Source organism: Rhagoletis pomonella, unplaced genomic scaffold (assembly GCF_013731165.1).
Source record: "Rhagoletis pomonella isolate Grant_MI unplaced genomic scaffold, Rhpom_1.0 Rhpom_scaffold_00005, whole genome shotgun sequence".
NCBI classification, from domain to species: Eukaryota; Metazoa; Arthropoda; class Insecta; order Diptera; family Tephritidae; genus Rhagoletis; species Rhagoletis pomonella.
The window spans coordinates 56,926,279-56,944,839 of NW_023458559.1; the positions used below are offsets into that span (position 1 = coordinate 56,926,279).

At 33.2% G+C, this 18,561-nt stretch overlaps 1 protein-coding gene across 1 annotated transcript in view; it reads right to left on the minus strand.

Annotated features, from left to right (window-relative positions):
• The window catches only part of LOC118739292 (protein phosphatase 1 regulatory subunit 3B-like), a 337,433-nt gene extending 320,313 nt beyond the window's left edge, over positions 1 to 17,120 (minus strand). The window contains exons 1-4 of the mRNA XM_036470538.1: positions 17,049 to 17,120; positions 16,655 to 16,990; positions 11,104 to 11,380; positions 10,954 to 11,072 (exon numbers count right to left, since the gene is read on the minus strand). Coding sequence (XP_036326431.1) covers positions 10,954 to 11,030 — 77 coding nt within the window. The 5' untranslated portion in view covers positions 11,031 to 11,072; positions 11,104 to 11,380; positions 16,655 to 16,990; positions 17,049 to 17,120. The remainder of the gene's footprint in view (positions 1 to 10,953; positions 11,073 to 11,103; positions 11,381 to 16,654; positions 16,991 to 17,048) is intronic.
• Positions 17,121 to 18,561: the final 1,441 nt, after the last annotated feature.

Below are 18,561 nucleotides of genomic sequence, written 5' to 3' on the forward strand. Positions count from 1 at the left end.
TTTTTTTTATTCAATCGTATTCTAGAAATTTCAAAGTCCTTTTAAAAAAATTCTGACGTCAGAGAGAAAAACTAAAAACGCTGTTTTACTATATTTGGCCCCCAGTATTGTGAATATATTGATTTTTCCGTGTGTAAAATTGCCTCTGTTGACTTTTATTTTGTCTGCTTTCATACTGTCTGCGACATACTTTCTTGGAGCACACTTGCAATTCATTGAGATTTTGCTTTAAATATTATGTAACCATTTTTTGGCTGAGCTTGTTGCTCTTTCCTGCTTTCTACGCACTTCTTTTCAGATATACTACTTTTTTTAAACAAATCAAACACAGAAGTACACTGAGGGAAAAAATATTAAAATTACCTGTTAATAATATTCAATTTTAGTATAATAAAGTGGATGTTTCAAGTGACTACAAAATACCGTTGATTTTTGCAATTTTTTTTTTGATGACGTGCTGCGCACTTTCATTTCTAATAAGATTTACAAAAAATTTTTTACGATCCAGTCTAATGTATTTATGTAGGTATACTTGCATATATCACTGTATAGCACATGTGGCAATTTATGGTTTAATTTTTTTCACCTCTTTTCATAGGTATGTATGTATGTGAGTCCTATTTGAGAAGTACATATGTATGTATATGCTAATATGCACTTAAATACTTGTTGACCCTCTACTCAACGGCGCGCAGTCTTACAGATCGCCTTTACTTGCTCAAAGCATAACTTTAAAACGAATGTTTACTTAATTTTTATGCTCATAGTGTGCTCATGCTTTTGAAATTTGCTGATGGTGATGAAATTTAACATCGATATGTTAATATTGAATTTCGACTAAAAAAAGTGTGCTGGCGAGAGCAAATTTTTTGCAACTCTATTTGTACATAGAAATGTACATATGTACATGTGTATTGATTTTCATAACAAGCAAACGAATAAGTGGCAAAAGCACACAAAATTGTGAATGAAAAATGTAAAACAAAAACGTGCAGAAGAGTATACGAATCTTAATTTTAACAGATGGTTTGTTGATAACCAAACATGTAGACGTGGCTAATTATTCTCTCTCGTTTTGTGTTAAGCAAGTGTTTGCAAAAAGCTGCAAGGTGCCATTTGTATTTTGAAATGTATTTTGGCAAATATGAAGCAAAAAAATTAGCAACAAAAAATTCGTTGCTGACTTGTCTCGCTTGCAATTGGACGTTAATTATTTTGGACAACTGACAACACGCGTACACAAAATATTGATTGCATAATAGCAGTAGCGTGGATAGGGAACGCGGGTGCGGTGGATAATGGTCTCCTATGACAGCCGATAATAAAGAATTATTCAATTGATTCGAAAAGATTTTGCCGACATATGCAACTGAAGCGCTGACATATAGTTTCATAAAGTTTTCGATACCAAAAATCTCTACAGATATTTGCTTGAAACTTAACATGATATACATACACACCTTCGGATATCCTTACCTAACCTATTCATAGAGTATCCCTTAAGATACTACTTTTTGTAAATTCCTTTATATAGTATTCCTTCTGATGCTGCTAGAAAACATCTACATACATACACACATAAACGCATGTACAAAATAAATAAATAACAAAATATTCAATATTGACGCCTTGTCATGAGTTAGAACATGTTACCAGGACGTTTCGGGGGTCGCTGATTACGCATCTAATGTCAGTTTTTCAAAATGCAAAATGGCGGTACCAATATGGCGATTATTAATATTTTTTTTTTTTTTATTGGATTTGCTCTAAACTCGGCACTCGGGAGTTTTTGAGGGCACTGATTACGAATCTGTAGTCAATTATTATTTTTTATTTAAAATGGCGGATCCCCAGTATGGCGATCAATTTCTTAAAAAATAACTAAAATAAAAACGCTGATGCTGAAAGTTTCAGGCATTGTCATGGGTTGAAACTCTTTTCAAATGGTTTTCTGGGGTTGCTGATTATGAATCTGATGTCAGATTTTTTAAATTAAAAATGGCAGATCCAATATGGCGATCAATTAAAAAAATTATTGGATTTGTTTGAAACTCGGATCCGCCATTTGAATTTTGAAAATCTGACAAGAGATTCGTTATCAGAATCCCCAGAAGTCCACAGGTAATGAGTTTCATGTCAATGCTTGAAACGTTCTGTATTAACGTTTTAATTTTAGTAATTTTTTTAAGTATTTGATAGACATATTAGATCCGCCATTTTGAACTCTAAAAATTTACTTCAGCTTCTTAATCAGCGATCCCAAAAACTCCCGAGTACCAAGTTTCGATCAAATCCAATAGTTTTTTAAGAAATGTATCGCCATTTTGGATCCGCCATTTTGAATTTTGAAAGAAATGACTTCAGATTTCAAAGAAAAAACAAAACCGATTTCAATTCTCATATACAATGAAATACCATTAATTTCTTCATGATCCAATTATCTGATTTAAACCAAATTAGTATGGGACCTCCTTTGAGGTACCACCTTTCTGATTATAGAAATCTGTTCACGTGGTCCAAAGTTATGCGGTAACATATGTACATAAAAAGAATTCCTCGTCCTTTTGTTGAAGTCAGTTTAAAAACAAGAAATACTATTTAAATTCGCCTAATTCGAAAGTGAAGTGCCTTGCGTTATTTTATATCTCTCTATTTTATATTTCTCTATCGCTGATCAAAAGGAATTTCATGAATTCAATTTTGGACTGATTAAAGTCGATAACATGGTTTCAACACTGACTGTATTGTTATCAGGAAATTCAGATGACTAATATGTATATATGTACATATGTATGCATGTCCATACATACTTAAGATATGGCCAGTTATCTGTGAACTATGAAAAACGAAATCTATATTTATACTTCATTAATCCTCTTGTTTAGCACTTTGCATTATATGTAAACAAGTAGATATGTACATATGTATGCATACGTGCGCAGTGGGAGTTACTCTACGGGTCTACGTGACTACTATGTAGCTACTCCCATAAAAGCAGAGTAATCAAAGAAATTTAGTAGTTACATATTTACTGTATTGCTACTGTACTTGCAACTTTATATCAGCTCTGAGCGAATTATTTTTTATTTAAAAAATCCAAGGTTGAAGGAATTTTCCTACTTTTTCATCGATCATGAGTAAGTACAGCAGTCCCTGGCATAACGAATTTTCGGAATAACGAATCATCAAAATTATATCATTGCTGTTTCGAAGTATATTGAGAACGCTAAGGAATTTTAGTATTCCATACATATAAATAATGTTGCTTGTATTTTTGTTTTCAAGTTCGCGTTTTTTGCATAAAATAATTTGTTTTGGCATCAAATGATAAAAATAGTCGCGAATTAAAGACGTTTTCTCTTAAAAAATAAATAAAATACTCGAGGTTTGTTGTCGTAGAATTAAAGAAATAGTTTCTTTAATATATTAATGCAATGAGTTATTTAATTGAAAAGATGGTGGTATTATAGGTGAAAAAATGACTCGGTTTATCGCATTTTTTGATTTTCGTTATATTGGATGACCTATGTGCTCTAATGCGAACAGAAGTATAAAATGCAACAGTGCCATTAACAGAGTACCCACAGACTTTACCGGACGGCCACCGCTGAGCAACATAACATTGTGATATGTGATTGAATTGCCTCTGTCTCCGTTAAAATTACTATATACATACATACATAAATATGTCTCTACGCACCTCATCTATGTACGCTGTAAATGGACACGCACTAATGTCGTGCCGGCAGCTCATTAGTCTGCTCCACCATTTTAAAATTTAAATGCGTTTAAGACATAAAATTAAAACAGGAAATCCTTGCAAGACTACATACAATCAAATAACTAACAAAAGCACTTGCCTAATTTCCCTGATTAACTTATCAAACAACTGATAAAGTTAGCAAACGCGAGTCTAGCAATCGCGTACTTTGTTATTGTTAGCAAAAACTAAAAAAAATCGTTTATTGAAAGTGAAATTAACAAGTTTGTATCGATGCAAGTGCGAAGAGAAAGCACAAACAAGTTTGATAGTAAACGTATAGCGGCGAGTACTACTTGAGGATATACTACATTTGCACATATATATAGCGCAAGAATGATTTAATTGTATGTGCAATGCTTCTGGCGTTAAGTGGTACATATCTACATTAGGGTGCTCACAAAAAAAATTTTACGCGGAATTTCAATGCTCTCCGCCTAGGGTTGTTCTATATAGAGAAATATGCACAGCTATTTTTTAATTTGGAATAAAAAAATAGTTAGAGGTCGCTCAAAGCGTTCAAAGTGTCCCTATATTTTATATGGGAAAAACTACTTTTCGTAGAAATGTTATAGAATTCTTGAAAATCAATATGTATTTTTCGGTCGGAAAAATCTGGTTCTCTTCAGAAGACTCCCAATAATAATACCCAATTGTTTATTTAACCATTTTTTAATACTAAAGATTTTTTATTGGTCCCCCATTGCATTTTATCGGGGGTTTGGTGGACCTATAATATATAGTTAATATATGGTTAAATAAACAATTTAGTATTTTTATTGGAGGTCTCCTGGGGGAACCAGAGTTTTCCGATCGAAAAATATTGATTTTCAAGAATTCTATACCATTTCTACGAAACGTGGAAAACTTTGAGCGCTGTGAATTCAAAATAAAAAATATTATAATAATAAATTTTTCACTTGCATTTTTGGACTAACCTAATGTACATGTATGCATGTTAACACAGCTGGTTTTGGAAAAAAAACTGTTTATAATTCATTGCACCTTTGCGCGGACTGTTCCTTTAACAAATTACTGTCATTAAACTTGACTTAATATCGAATCTTTTTTATTTTTACCACAGAAATGCTTATCGAATTATAGAAGTTTTTTGCTATCAGTGTATGGAAAATGTATTAATATTAACTCGCCACACTTTTTAATTGTTTTTTTTTTTAATACAATTTTTTTCGTTCGGAATTTAGTTAAACTTAAGAGCTTCCCTAATCGATTATTGGAAACATGTGAGACTTTTTTTGTAAATAGGGCCACACAGTGTTCAGAGAAGCCATGTTTTACGCGATTAATTAGAAGGGCTGTTGCGATTATAATAAAACTGCGGAATCGTAGTATTGTTGTATTGTTAAGTCCGAATACATATGCTTTAAAACTTATAGTTTGACTGTAGAGAGCTGTCAAATCAACTGCCAATTTCTCTAAAATTAAGAAAATCTATTTGAAAATACCACTGATTACGTTTTTTGACATGCTGATCCCGAATTTTATGTCAAATTGAAGCCTTGACAGTTGTCAAATAAATGTGAATTAAAAAAAAAATAAGACTGATTAGAATCTTAGACATGCTGATCACGAATTTTATGTTAAATTAAAACTTTGAGAGTTGACAGCTGTCAATTAAACGGTTAATTTTGCCTCTGTTAAGGGTTTTAGACACGCTAGTCACGAATTTACGTCTAACCGAAATCTTAAGAATTTACGACTGCCGAAGGGGCTGTCAATTTCTCTAGAAATGACGAAAATTTCCCAAGAATTAAACGTACTATGTTTTAAGGCTCACTGATCTCCAGTTCTGTATCATATTCCAACTTTTTCGGTTGAAAACTATCAAATCAACTGTTATTTTCAGTTGAGTAACACAATATATTAAACAAAATTTGATTTATCATATAGAGCGGAACATATCTGTGGGCTTTTGACAAAACAACTACTCTCGAGTGAGGTCACATTTTCTCTTCAAAGCGGTAATTCAATGAGTTTTCGAATGTTAATTTTATATTTAGTCGGTAATAGGAGTAGTTCAAGATGCTATATTAATGAAAGTTAAATAAAATATCAAATTTTTAAATGGAAGTTCCTTATAGTTTACTCCAAATTTCAACATACAGATAGCACAGAGGTCGTTCTGTCAAAAGCCCACAGATATTTAAAATGAATGTATGATGAAATTATGAAATAATAACAGTAATTATATTATTAATTTGGGATACCTGGGGACGTCTGCTATATGTTCAGTCAAACAATTTGATCTAGGCCCCAACAGTTTTTTAAAGATTTTTTATTTTTTATTTTATAATCCTATAAATTATACTCGTATGATGCTAAATATAGAATAAATTACATTAATCTTTAATATTTTAATATACGTTATGTTATTTGGAACAACTGCTAAAGTTGGTCTAGTGAAATGAAAATGTCCGCCCCTCTTTCTGGCGCGAGTATGCACGGAATTTCTTTTCGTAGATCCTTTAAGGGACTTTCGAATTAGATTTTGGTACTACTCGGTCCTACAAATTACACCTTTTTGAAGAAAATATTTCTTGAAAAATAAGCCGCGTTATTATGGTGTTGATAATTTAGCAACCAAGTTTTATTATGTAATATATCATATAAAATCATTATTTTCCATATTTTAGAAGTAACACCAAACCAGCAATTACTGTTATAATTGAAAGTTTTCATAAAAAAATTGTTAAGAAAGCTATCAACTCATAACTGTTACAACGTGCCACGATCGATATTATTGAAAATAATAATCAGTTTGAAGTTCGTTAGACACTTCTGAATAAGAATAGCTTTATTTCGGTTAATTTATCTCGGTTTTAAAATATTTATTTTTCGCGTAAAATATGGTCTTTCCGACCACTGTGGGCTGTTTCAAGAATATTTAAACTAGAAAGAAGTTTTGTTTGTACCTTCTAGCCAATAGAATATAGTTCGTACAATCACTTGAACATAAAAACTACTTACCCTAACCGCCAAAAAGACGTAATTATTTCAAAATTTCAATTTTGTGGGAAAACGCTATCAAAGTTTGAACAATTCATACAGCTGATCTACCAAAAGACAGCTAGAAAGACACATATTGACATTGGGAAGTTTAGTCATTTGTTAGGTTTAACATATTCTTCTTATGAAGGATATTAATTTTGTGATGAAATCTCCAAAAACGTAAATTTTGAATAACATCTCGATATTATTAAATCTGCGATATGTAGATACATATGTGAAAACTTTGCAATTTGAAATGTGGTCCATATTAACACTTTTAGTCCACAAAAGTATGTATTAATCAATTGTATGTATGTACGTATGTATGTATGCATATTTTTCACACACTGCCTCCTCCCTTCTCACGACATTATCAATCAAAGTGACAGCACATCATGGCGCTACATTTCCATAGTTTCTAAATCAGGCAAGCCGGCGACTAGACCGGCTGGAGGTTGCTAGTAAGTCAAGCTAGCAGCCTGTTAGCACGCCTCAGACGCGTGTCTTATCTATTGTGTATTTATGTTTGCATGCATGTAACTAATCGTAATTATTTGTACATACATATTTATCTATGTATGTATTTTTTATTACAACTTGTGACTTTACGGGTTCAAGTGGGTGAGATTATTAATTAGTGATTAAACACTTACTATAAATATACTCAGTTACATACATTTTTGAAGTTGCCATGATCTCTTTTCGAGGTTAACAGCGCTGTAAGGTTGTTTTCGGCGGGATTCTTTTTGTATTAGTTATTATGTGAAACGGTGATTAGAAACAGTTAAAAATGGAATAGAATCATTTTTGCGGTTGGCAACAATTTTTGACTGTCTTTCTAACATAATGTCGTAATACTACTAATGTGCTCATAAAATATTTATTCCTTTCTTTAAATAAAATTTAACAGAGGATGCCTACAGGAAGCTGTAAGGTTACAGCGTATTGAAAGGCCTGCATGTTAATAGTAAATTTTACAGTGGATAATGATGAAATTTGCTTATGAGCAGTAATCTTACTGTTACATAACTGCAGTTTTGATTATTTTAAAATGTTTCTCATGTTCTTATATGTGTGTACATTAGGGAGGTTCAAAATAAGTAAAGTCGGAATTTTAATGCTCTCACTCCCTAGCATTGTTCTGTATGGAAAAAAGTGTACCCCTATTTTTATTTTGAAATCAAAATAAAAAAATAGGGCTATACTTTTTTCGATATAGAACAGTCCTAGGGGTTGAGAGCATAAAAATCCCGACTTTACTTTTTTACATTATTTTTTGGACAACCCTAGTGTACATATCTACATATTACCTACATAATTCAAAAATTGTCTGCCCTTTATAGTTATTTTTAAAGCAGCCAGCTGTCTCATTACCTATGCTCAAATAATTATACTCATCAAAACTTGTTGGCTGGGGGATGGGCCATTCTCGCAAGTGATTAGGGATCGTATGCCCAAGGCATATATAGTATATGTAGATACGTGGATCAGTGGTTTAAAGAAATTTTTTTATTTAATTTAAGAAATAGGTACTGTCGCATGAATCTGCCAATTGAGAGCAAATCTATGAGAGCTATGATCTTGACTGGCCATGACTTCCATTAGTGTCAAGAGCAGCTGTTGCGGTACCAAAAAAAAAAAAACAGCCAGCAACAATAATAACAAATAATACAGAATAAGTGTATGTAGTTGACACTGCTTGGTTGTTGACAAAAGCGTAGAAAAATAGAAAAAAAATAAATAAAATAAAAAATATACATGTATTGCAACCTATTTATAGATTTCTTAGCTTCTGCGGAGGTGCTTTGTTTGTGTGTAGAAAAAAGCAAAGAAATCTGCGTGAAATTCCATATCTTATAGCTCTAGAAATTTGTGTGGTGCGCGCGCTCGGCAAAAAAAAGAAACACAATAATTACGGTAACCACTGATTTTGGCGGGACAGTACCGATTTCGAGAAAATTATCTCGTTGAATAGTTATTTCTTAAACGTTGCGGCGTATAAGTGTCCCGTTTTTTTATATTCGTACCGATAAAATCCCGATTTTCAGTGTTTTGCTGTACTCTGGTCCAAAACCCATTTTTCGGACAAACGTGGCAACACTTTCGTTATCACAAAGAACATAGAATATAAGAGAGCCATAAACATAGACAGCATTCATATTTTCTATGATCTTCGGTTACGTTTTATTCTGTCGAACTGGTACTCTCGCTATATTGCCGTCTATCATTCTTGTTTCAACTTTTTTAAGGTTTTTAGATTGTTTGTTAATGTTTTTTTTAATAATGAAACGATTCTACAAAACTGTTCACATTCGATGCTTTAGAAATGTCCCGATTGTTTTCCACAGAACTCTGGTTACCGTAACAATGATCCACTTATAATAAAGATGGAGTTAAACTTTATTGCAGCACAGTGTGTGCTTTTGTAGATTTTTATGTTGATTTATGGTGCATGCCCATTATGTTATGGACCAAAAACGGACAGATAGCCAATTTAGCAGCACATGTCTACGACTGAAAACTTATTCTGATCTAAATCATTCAATAAACCGTTTTTAGTTCCATTCGACAATGTGTTTTGACTACAAATGCCATTGAATTTGACATAGTGAAAACCAACCTTAACTTTCGCCACTATCTTTTTTGACCTCAAAATTCTACCCTCAACGTCAACAAAGAATTTTACTTCAAAATAAAATTAGTTAATGGGTTTTTCATGCTTGTTATACTTTGAATGCAATAAATGATTGCAGTAGAATTCATTAAAAAATTGCAAATTGTTAATCCAAAAAAAAATCATTACCATTATTTCTTCGGGATTAATGCATTTAAATTTTCATTTGAATTAAATTTCAAAAATTAATGCATTAATTTTTTACATTAACATTAAAATGCTATGCATTAAAAAATTAATGTATTTCTCACAACTCTGGTTAAAAAAAATAAGAAAAATAAAAAATAAAAAACAGGAAAAAATAATAATAATAAAACAAAAGAGTTAGGAAACGAAATAAAACAGAATAAATTTAAATAAAAATAAAATTAAGTAAAAAAATAAAAGAAAAAACAATTGTTGAGTAAAATGTAAAATTAAGAAATAATAAAAAAAACAAAATAAGGAATAAACAGTTAAAAAACACTCAAAACAAAATAGAATAAACTATAAATAAAAATTAAATTAAATGAAAAATAAATAAAAACAATGCGTTCAACAAAATATAAGATAAAAAATCGAAAAGAAAAAAAAACACAATAAATAGTATAATAAAATATAGTAAGGAAACAAAAAAAAATAAAATGGAGTAAACGAAAATAAAAATTAAATGAAATAGAAAAAATAAAAAAATACATTTTTTAATAAAATTATTGAAAGATAAATAATACATGCATGGAAAGCCAATAAAAACTCTAAGTGGTCACTTATTTTTATTTTTTTTGCAACCAATTGATGCACTGTGGCGTTGCTGCCACAAAGTTGCTATCGGGTCAAATTTGTGCTTGAGATGAAAATATTGTATCAATTCGCTCAGGTTCGTCTACGTATATGCCTACATATGTATATGTATTTGGATAATATAATGTACCTTTGAATTTGATTGTTCGAACTGATCCTCAGATCGCCCTTCAAATAATTATGGTAGGGCATTTGTAAACAGCTGACAAAATGTAAAATCGGGTTCAAAATACTTTACAAGATTCTTTGAATTTAAAGATATTTGTTTTAGGATAATAAATTCCAATCTTTTTTTTTTCAAATAATTTGTATTCTTTTTTCAATTCAGTCTTTTTAATAACTTATTTTCTTATAAAGCCTAAGATAACTGGATTTTTGCAATATTTCTTATATCACGAAAATTTGAACCACGATAATTTTTGTATATTTTTCATAGAATAGTTTTATGTTATTGACTACGTTTGCAATCTTTCATTCTTGGCTTTCAAGGCTTACAATCACCGGTCTAAATAAGCACAAAATTTTTAGGCACAACATTTATTACTTTCGCCAATTAGATATTTCACCAAAAATGCATTTTGAAGGCACTTTTTAAACACATTTTCAATAGCTTTCACTGCACTTAGGATAACATAATCCTGTTTCGAGCAGAACTTTCTTCCTACACATTAGCCTAGCCGCCTTACGTTACATACAAAAATATTTCAACGTTCGCACTTCGATCACTCACCGATGATTGTTCATGTAGTCCGATAGGAAACTGACTGGTGGGCTATGGCTAAAGATGGGTGGACTATGTGAAATCATGTTGTCGGCTGCTGCTTTAATTATGATTGCTGCCTTATTGGCTGTTGCTGTTATTGTTGTTGTTGCAACTGGCGCTGTTTGCTGCGGATTATTACGGACTGTCTGTCGCCTGCTGATATGATAAGCCTAACGGCAAACGACAACGACGCGGACGCTGACGCTGACGCGGACGCTGCTACTGCTGAAGTTTGTTGCTTTCTCTTCTTCACCACTAAATCGACTCGACGGTCAGCTGTTTTTATAGTGCGCGGTTGATTGACTGGACTAGCTAATATAAAAATATGTAGCAGTAATGTGTTATCACTTTAGTAATTGCTAGTGCGTTCCTCGCTAGTTTGCATAGTTGTGTGCTGCAAGTGAAAAAAAAATATATATATAAATAAATAATTAAGCAGGAGTCTTTTAAATGATAATGGACTTGAATAAAATAAATAATACTAGGTATGCATAAAATGTATTGGAAAAAATTTTACTATAAAATCTGTCCTCTTATCAGTTGGTCATTATTAGAGAATAGCTATTTGATGTCAGGCCTACGAGTACAATTTCATGTTGAATGTAACGCCGTAAAGTGGCGTTAACAAATATTCCATGCAAATGCAATATTTATTTTGTTATGCCTTTGATAATTTTTTGCACTTAATTAAGTGTAACAACAAAATTTTTGTAAACACTTTGAGATACATATTCTATTAATGAGAATCTTGCTTGGACGAATAACTGGCGGAACGTGTCGACCAGCAGGTTTTGGTTTCACGCTTGTTGAGATGTGTAATTAGCATAAAGTCTAATTTTACTTTTACTTTCTGTCTATTTGAGTTTTTAAATAAATAGTCGTTTGTGTCTTGTTTTACGCTTCTCTACTCTGCACTTTAGAAATGTTCGCTTATTAGCTTGTGTGCTTTTAGATTGGAATGCGTGACGTTCCGCTTTGCTTGAAGTTCTTGACGAGCTTGTTTATTATTTGTTTATGAAAATATAATTTACTATAAAAAAATTATGTAAATCAAGATTTCAAAATTGGCAGGAGGTTTATAAAAATTCCACAAATCTTAATAATTGTACATAACAATTTGAAACATTTTAATCGGATTTTCTAGAATTTTGGGTATACAGTTTTGTAGCTCATTAAATTTTGGTATAATAAAGTGCAAGTTGGAAGAATCTTGGACTAACCGTTGATTTTTGGTAATTTTTTGTTCGCGCATTTTCTTCTATACACATTATGTTTAGCAATTCAATTTCTATGAGCAACACTTTCAAAAAAAAAATTTACCAAATATCAACGGGGCAACTTAAATTTTGCCCTTTGAATTGAATGGGTTATTGCATACTGAGAACATTTCTAAGAAATCTAATTACAAAGCTCAAAGTTTGTATGAAACTTTGTCGAATTTTGCTAATTTTTGAACAAAGTTTGAAATTTTGGCTTACATGGTCTTTGTTAGATAATGAGCCACACTTTCATAAAAAGTAATAAACATTAAATAAGCGAAAGGGGAATAGCCAAAGAAAGCTAAAATGTGTCCTCCCTATGTGCATTTTTGTCACTATATCTACAGCTTATGTTTTTCAACACCACGATTTGTTTGAGGATTAGTAATTTTATTATTAAGACAGGTTTTTTTCTTAACAGCGGTCTCCCCTCGACAGGCAATGGCAAACCTCCGAATGTATTTCTGCCATGAGAGCGAGTTTCTCATAAAAATAGTTACAATCGCCGTTCAGAGTCGGCGCAAAACTGTAGGTCCCACCCCTTTGTGTGACAACATCAAGGCGCACGCACGCACAAATTGGAGAAGTAGCTCGGCCAAACACTAACATATGTGTAAGCGCCAATCTATTATTATTACAAGTGCTGCCTCGCTTGTACGAAAAATTACTTTTGGGCCGCAGTACAGGGAGAGTCTTAATAAATGAATAAATAAGACACTGAAAATCGGGACTGAATCGGTACAAATATATAAAATCGGGACGCTTATACGTCCCGACTTTTAAAAAAATATTCAGCGGGACAATACATTTTAGGAACTGGGCAGTAGCTCATAAAGGAGAAGCTTTAAGTCGTTGAACAATGGTTTAGCAGAGCGATCATTACCTTTTTTGTTCAGTGCTTACAAGGATTCCCTATCAAATCCAGTATAGGTGAGAGCTACGAAAGCGACATAGCACCTATCAATATCCTTGTTAATTTCCTGCCTGAATTTTATAAAAATATCTTAAACATGAAGACTTTGCGCTGCCAAAAAGAATACCGACGGGAAATAGCGTCGTGGGGGGAGAAAAGTTGCCTGCAGGGATAGCATTCTGGAACCCGAATTTTCATAATTCGTAATTCGTAGCTACGTTACGAAAAACGAAAAATCGACATGCTGCAGCCCTTCCGGAAACCTGTGCAGCATTGCCAGCTATCAGTGGTTTTTCGAAGACAGCTGTATGAAGGAAAACAAAGTGGAAAGGAATTAAAAAAAGATTCATCAAGTGCTTATTTATAGTAAACTTTTTAAATTTACATATTTTGAAGGAAACGATGGATTCTATTCCATTTGCAATTATAGCAGCAGAGTAAGAGCGCACTATGGAAGTGAATTCACAAAGATATGTGGAGCTGTCGGGCATAGTAACCATGGACGCATCTATGTCAGCTTCTGGTTTAATTGTTCACCCACAACCTCGTATGCCTGAAGAACTGGTTCTCAATCCAGTTAATGCAATAACAGCTTCTTCCAAGCCAATGAAAACATGCACTTTGTTGGGTCCACCACCTGTTGCGCTTGCTTCTGCCTTCGGACGCGCTTAGGGATTATATCCCTTACTAATTATAATTATCCTTTCTGTCTTGCCGGAGAAGAGGGGCTTCCGCATTTCAAGGCATACAACATTTCTTGTGCATATAACTCCGGCTACGCCATCCACAGACAAATTTATTTTAAATTAAAGTTTAATCCTGTGATTACACGTGTATGTAAAAGTTTTTATATTCGGGTTATGCGTTTGGCCACAACAACAGAAATCATTGTACAAATAACTAAACCGGGCCCCAAGTTTTTCGATAAGGGCAACAAAGATTATTTTTTGTTCATTTATATAAATCAGTAGATAAAAATATACGTATATACGAAAGGCAAATTTATCTCTTTAAATGAACACCACTAATATCTCCTGCAAACACAGATCGATTTACACCTTTTATTTCGCCTCCGACACAGAATTGTTTTCGTACAAAATTACGCAAAAAAGCTATCAATTTCTTACTCGTTCGTTTTTAGGCATGCATTGGTACGATTTTCGAAAGTTCGAAAATACGATTCGGATTTCAGCATACTATTTCTACGATTCGTAGCAAAATCCGAATATGAAAGTATTGCAGAATAGGGGTGTTTATTTATTTATTTATTTCCAAAAATCTTTGAGAGTGGAATTTTTACTTCTGATAATAAAAAACAAATATTTATTTAATAAAAAAAAATATCTAAAGCGAAATAACTAATAAAATGAGGCTTTCGCCTTTTTTCTTATCAACGCAAAAATTACGATTTAGAGTGCTCCATTTTATTTCTCTCGTTGTCTTTGTTATCAATAAAATATTTAAACTTTTGATCTTATGAAATATTTCGGAATTCGTACAAAGCAAAGCCGCAGTCCCTCCATAATAACTATGAAATTTCGCTGAAACCACAAGCTGCCAGCCTCCACCCTCCAGAAATTGAAATGAATTATATGATTATTTGATGGCAATGCCAATTTTTTAAATTACCATTTTATTATTGCTCTCTGGCAAACATTTATTAATTGGAATATTTCACCATCACCACATTAGACAGATCACTCGATAACATTAAGTGCCTGCATTCAGCGCAGTTCAATAACACACAATTTAATATTTCCGCCAAATAAAAATTTCTAACGCTTGTGCTTGCTTGCTAGTGTTTATCTGTTGATTTGTTGCTAATTTGCTAGCGTTTGCTTTATGAACATAATTAAAATTTCTTGCCCGAATGCTGTGAGCATGCAGCAGGCAGCTTGTTACACATACAGGTTAAATCTCATTTAAGCCATAAATTGATCGTTCACCTGTTCGATCGTTTACTGAGCCAAACAAGCGCCGCAGAGCCACATAGGCATATCCACACCCATTTAGGTTTACGCGCTCCAAGCATTGATCCAGCCGATCGTTTGCACGCTCAATTGCTAAGGTCATAAGCGTGTCGTTTTAAAGTTTTACTAGCGTCGGAGCTATGTAGTTAACCAAATGATTAGTTAGCTAGGGGTATACGCTACTTTTCTCCATAAATCATTTGTAGTATGAACTTATAATAAATTTTCTGCCAGCTCAGGTAATAGTGCGAGTTTTTGGTGTGCTTGTTGTTTGTTTTTTTTTTTGCTCATTTGTTTGTGCGGCCGTCACCGGTTGTTATTATACATCCACAGGCAGGCGGTCTGTCGGTCGGTAACGATCATCAGCTGTTTGAAAATGGCTTAATTATGTTTGCCTGTAGTCATGAAGTGCCCACTCAGCTGTCTTAGCTGATAATGACACAAAAAGCGTTTGTTTGCTTGGCAGCGTTGTTCGCGTGGCGGCTATTTATAGTTGGAGGGGCTTGCGGCTTTCAAGTGTTTGCTGGAATACCATTTTTTATGCGTACATATGTAGTTACCTGACATACATATTTTTGAGTTTGTTGTTTCTAATTACAACATACATACATAGTTTGTATAATTATAAAGTGCGGCAACGCTGCGTTTCTTTACATAGCTCAGCGCTAGTGAGTTCTCGTTCAGTCGAGTTCGTTCTTACTCTCTATGAGAATTTGACTACAGGGTATGATAATTCGATAAAGAAATTAGTCACCGGAAAGGTGTTGACAACATTTTTTGGAAAGACACTTTACGAATTCATAAATTTCAGAAAAAATTGGTGATTTTGCCTCTCTTTTTTAAAATTTTTTATTTAGTACTACACACACCCGTGGCTTTACCTCGCCTTCTACATACATATAAAGTTCAACAGCCTTGGCCGTATTTATTAAATATCTATGCGAAATCTCGAGGTTCTTTTGATTGTTTTATTTCGTTTTCTTTCGTACATACATTTTAATGCAGTGCTTTTTTGATATCTACCACTTTTTCTTTCTTACATACACACACGCATATGTATACACACCCTTTATTATTTACAAAAACAATTCGCAGCTGTCAACAAATAAATCAACTCTGCTTTCTCGCATTTTCTATGTCACACGCGCTTATTATTTACATACATACATATATGTATGTATATGTATGCACATATGTAGGTGCAATTATGTTCTGAAAATAAATTTATTTCATAATTCATCTAACACAAGGATATAAAAATCTACATATTTTGTGGTCACCCAAGCGACATAAAACGATTTTTAGCGATCACGCTGACGCGAAGTGCTCGAAGCCACAAAAAAATCTAAATGCCAAGCGTATCGAGCTGATCGCGGTAAAACTAAGTCAATTTAATTAAAAAAAATCTATGACATTATTGAAGTGTCTTTTTTTTAGTCCTTGCCCACACTTCCATATGTAGAAGGATCTGTTCGATTTTCACACTTCAACACTCGAAATTTTTTTTTCTAGCTTTACACACGTACCATGTTTAAATCAATTTCGTTGTTTTTTTTTATTATGCTTTTGATGAGTTGCTTGTAAAAATTGTATGCGCGTGCAATTTTTTGAATCTTTATTTTACTTTATTTCTATTTTGATCGTCACCGATTTTTGTTTTAGGTCTAATTTTCAACCGTTTTGTTTTGATTGTTTTCAACCGTGCGCGTTGTCTGCAACAGCGTGTACGTTCGCTGCGGTGTGGAGTAGACGAATGTTTTGCTATTTTGCCGGTGACTCGCCACCAAAACTACCAAAGCCAAACGCTGAAAATCGACTCGATCGACTAATCAACCCATCGTCCAACCAACTCAGCCGAAGCGCTGTCGAGCGACAACAATCATTGCTCACGCATATACTATACTTTGATTATATACTCACTAAGTCGCTCTCGTTTTCGTGCTGTTGCTGTAGTGCTCCTGCACCCAGAGGGCTAGCATCCAGCAGCTGGTGCTGCTATCAACCCAATCTGGTTTGCTGGGAGGCAAACGGTCATGCAAGAAGCAGGCGAACCGCACTAGGCAGGTAAGTCCACGATCACAAACGAACGCTCTAGCCGAGAATTTCAATTATATATGTACATTAGACTGCATCACCAAAAAAATTTGCAGTTTTTCCGGTGGGATTACAAAATCTATTATATATTAAGACTTCTACCAAAATATTTCCGAAAAATATTAAGATTTTCTCACCCTTTTTATTTATTTACAAAAAAACTGACTCCTGTCCCAATTTTTTCCTATATCAAATACCAACACATCATAACTCAACATGGAATGACATCGTTTATCTTATCTTCCTCTTTCATACTTTGAATGAGCTTATTCGCAAAGAAATTAAAGGGGTGAGAAAATACCTTACCAATGATAACTCATAAGTCTAAATTGGTAAAGTTTTGGCTGAGTTATTCAAGTTTTTATTAAACCAGTCTTTGGAAAAAGATTAAAAATAGCACCGAAAATCTCATTATTATGATTCCGTAGAATATTTTTTTTTTTTAATATTTTATGCAAATTTTTTAATATTAAACTGTTTGGTCATCTGAGGCGATTTTTTTTTCAAAAAATACTTATTAAAACAGTTTTTATTAATTAAAACACTAAATTTTTGGAGGTATTTTCAAATCGGTCCAGCTCACGTAAATCTTAATATTTTTCCGAGATATTTTGGTGAAAGTCTTAAAATATAATAGATTTTATAATCCCAGTGGAAAAACAGTACCAGTGTGTTTTTTTTTTGTATGGTTAGTGATGCAGTCTAATGTATTTACATATGTACATATTTATGCTCATATCCATACGAGAAGTTACACGAGCGGTAAATGATGCACTTTATTATTGCTTGACAGTGTGTCAAGACGAAAAAATAGCGCATAAAATAATGAGTTGGTATAAAAGTTTATATCGAATACCACAAACGGAACCGAACAGGAAATTTCGGACGATCTCCGTATCTCCAATTAGAAACAAGCAAGGCAGGTTCTATGCTATTCTTGTGGTATACTTTGCTAAACAACTTTACCTCTCAAGTATACTTCTTTACTTTGCTATAATTAGGTCGAAGCCCTAAGACTAGTTTGCAAGCTTGAATTGCACCCGAATTTTGTATACCCAGTGCCACTATCTTTGAGTCAAGGCCTGTCGATATAAAAGGTGATTTGCAGAGTACGAAAACAAACCGAACGTATCACCCATTCCCGCAACAAGTACGAACAGTTTGTGCTCCGTTTGTCATACTGATCCCGAGCACTAACAATACACGATACGTTTCAATTGCAGCTGAGTACAAACCAAATGAATTGTTTGTTCCTTTGCCCACTTGCAAAACAAAGGAAACCATTCTCTCCTTTAATGCTGAGTAATTGAATGTTGCCTATGAAGTTAGCAGAATGGTT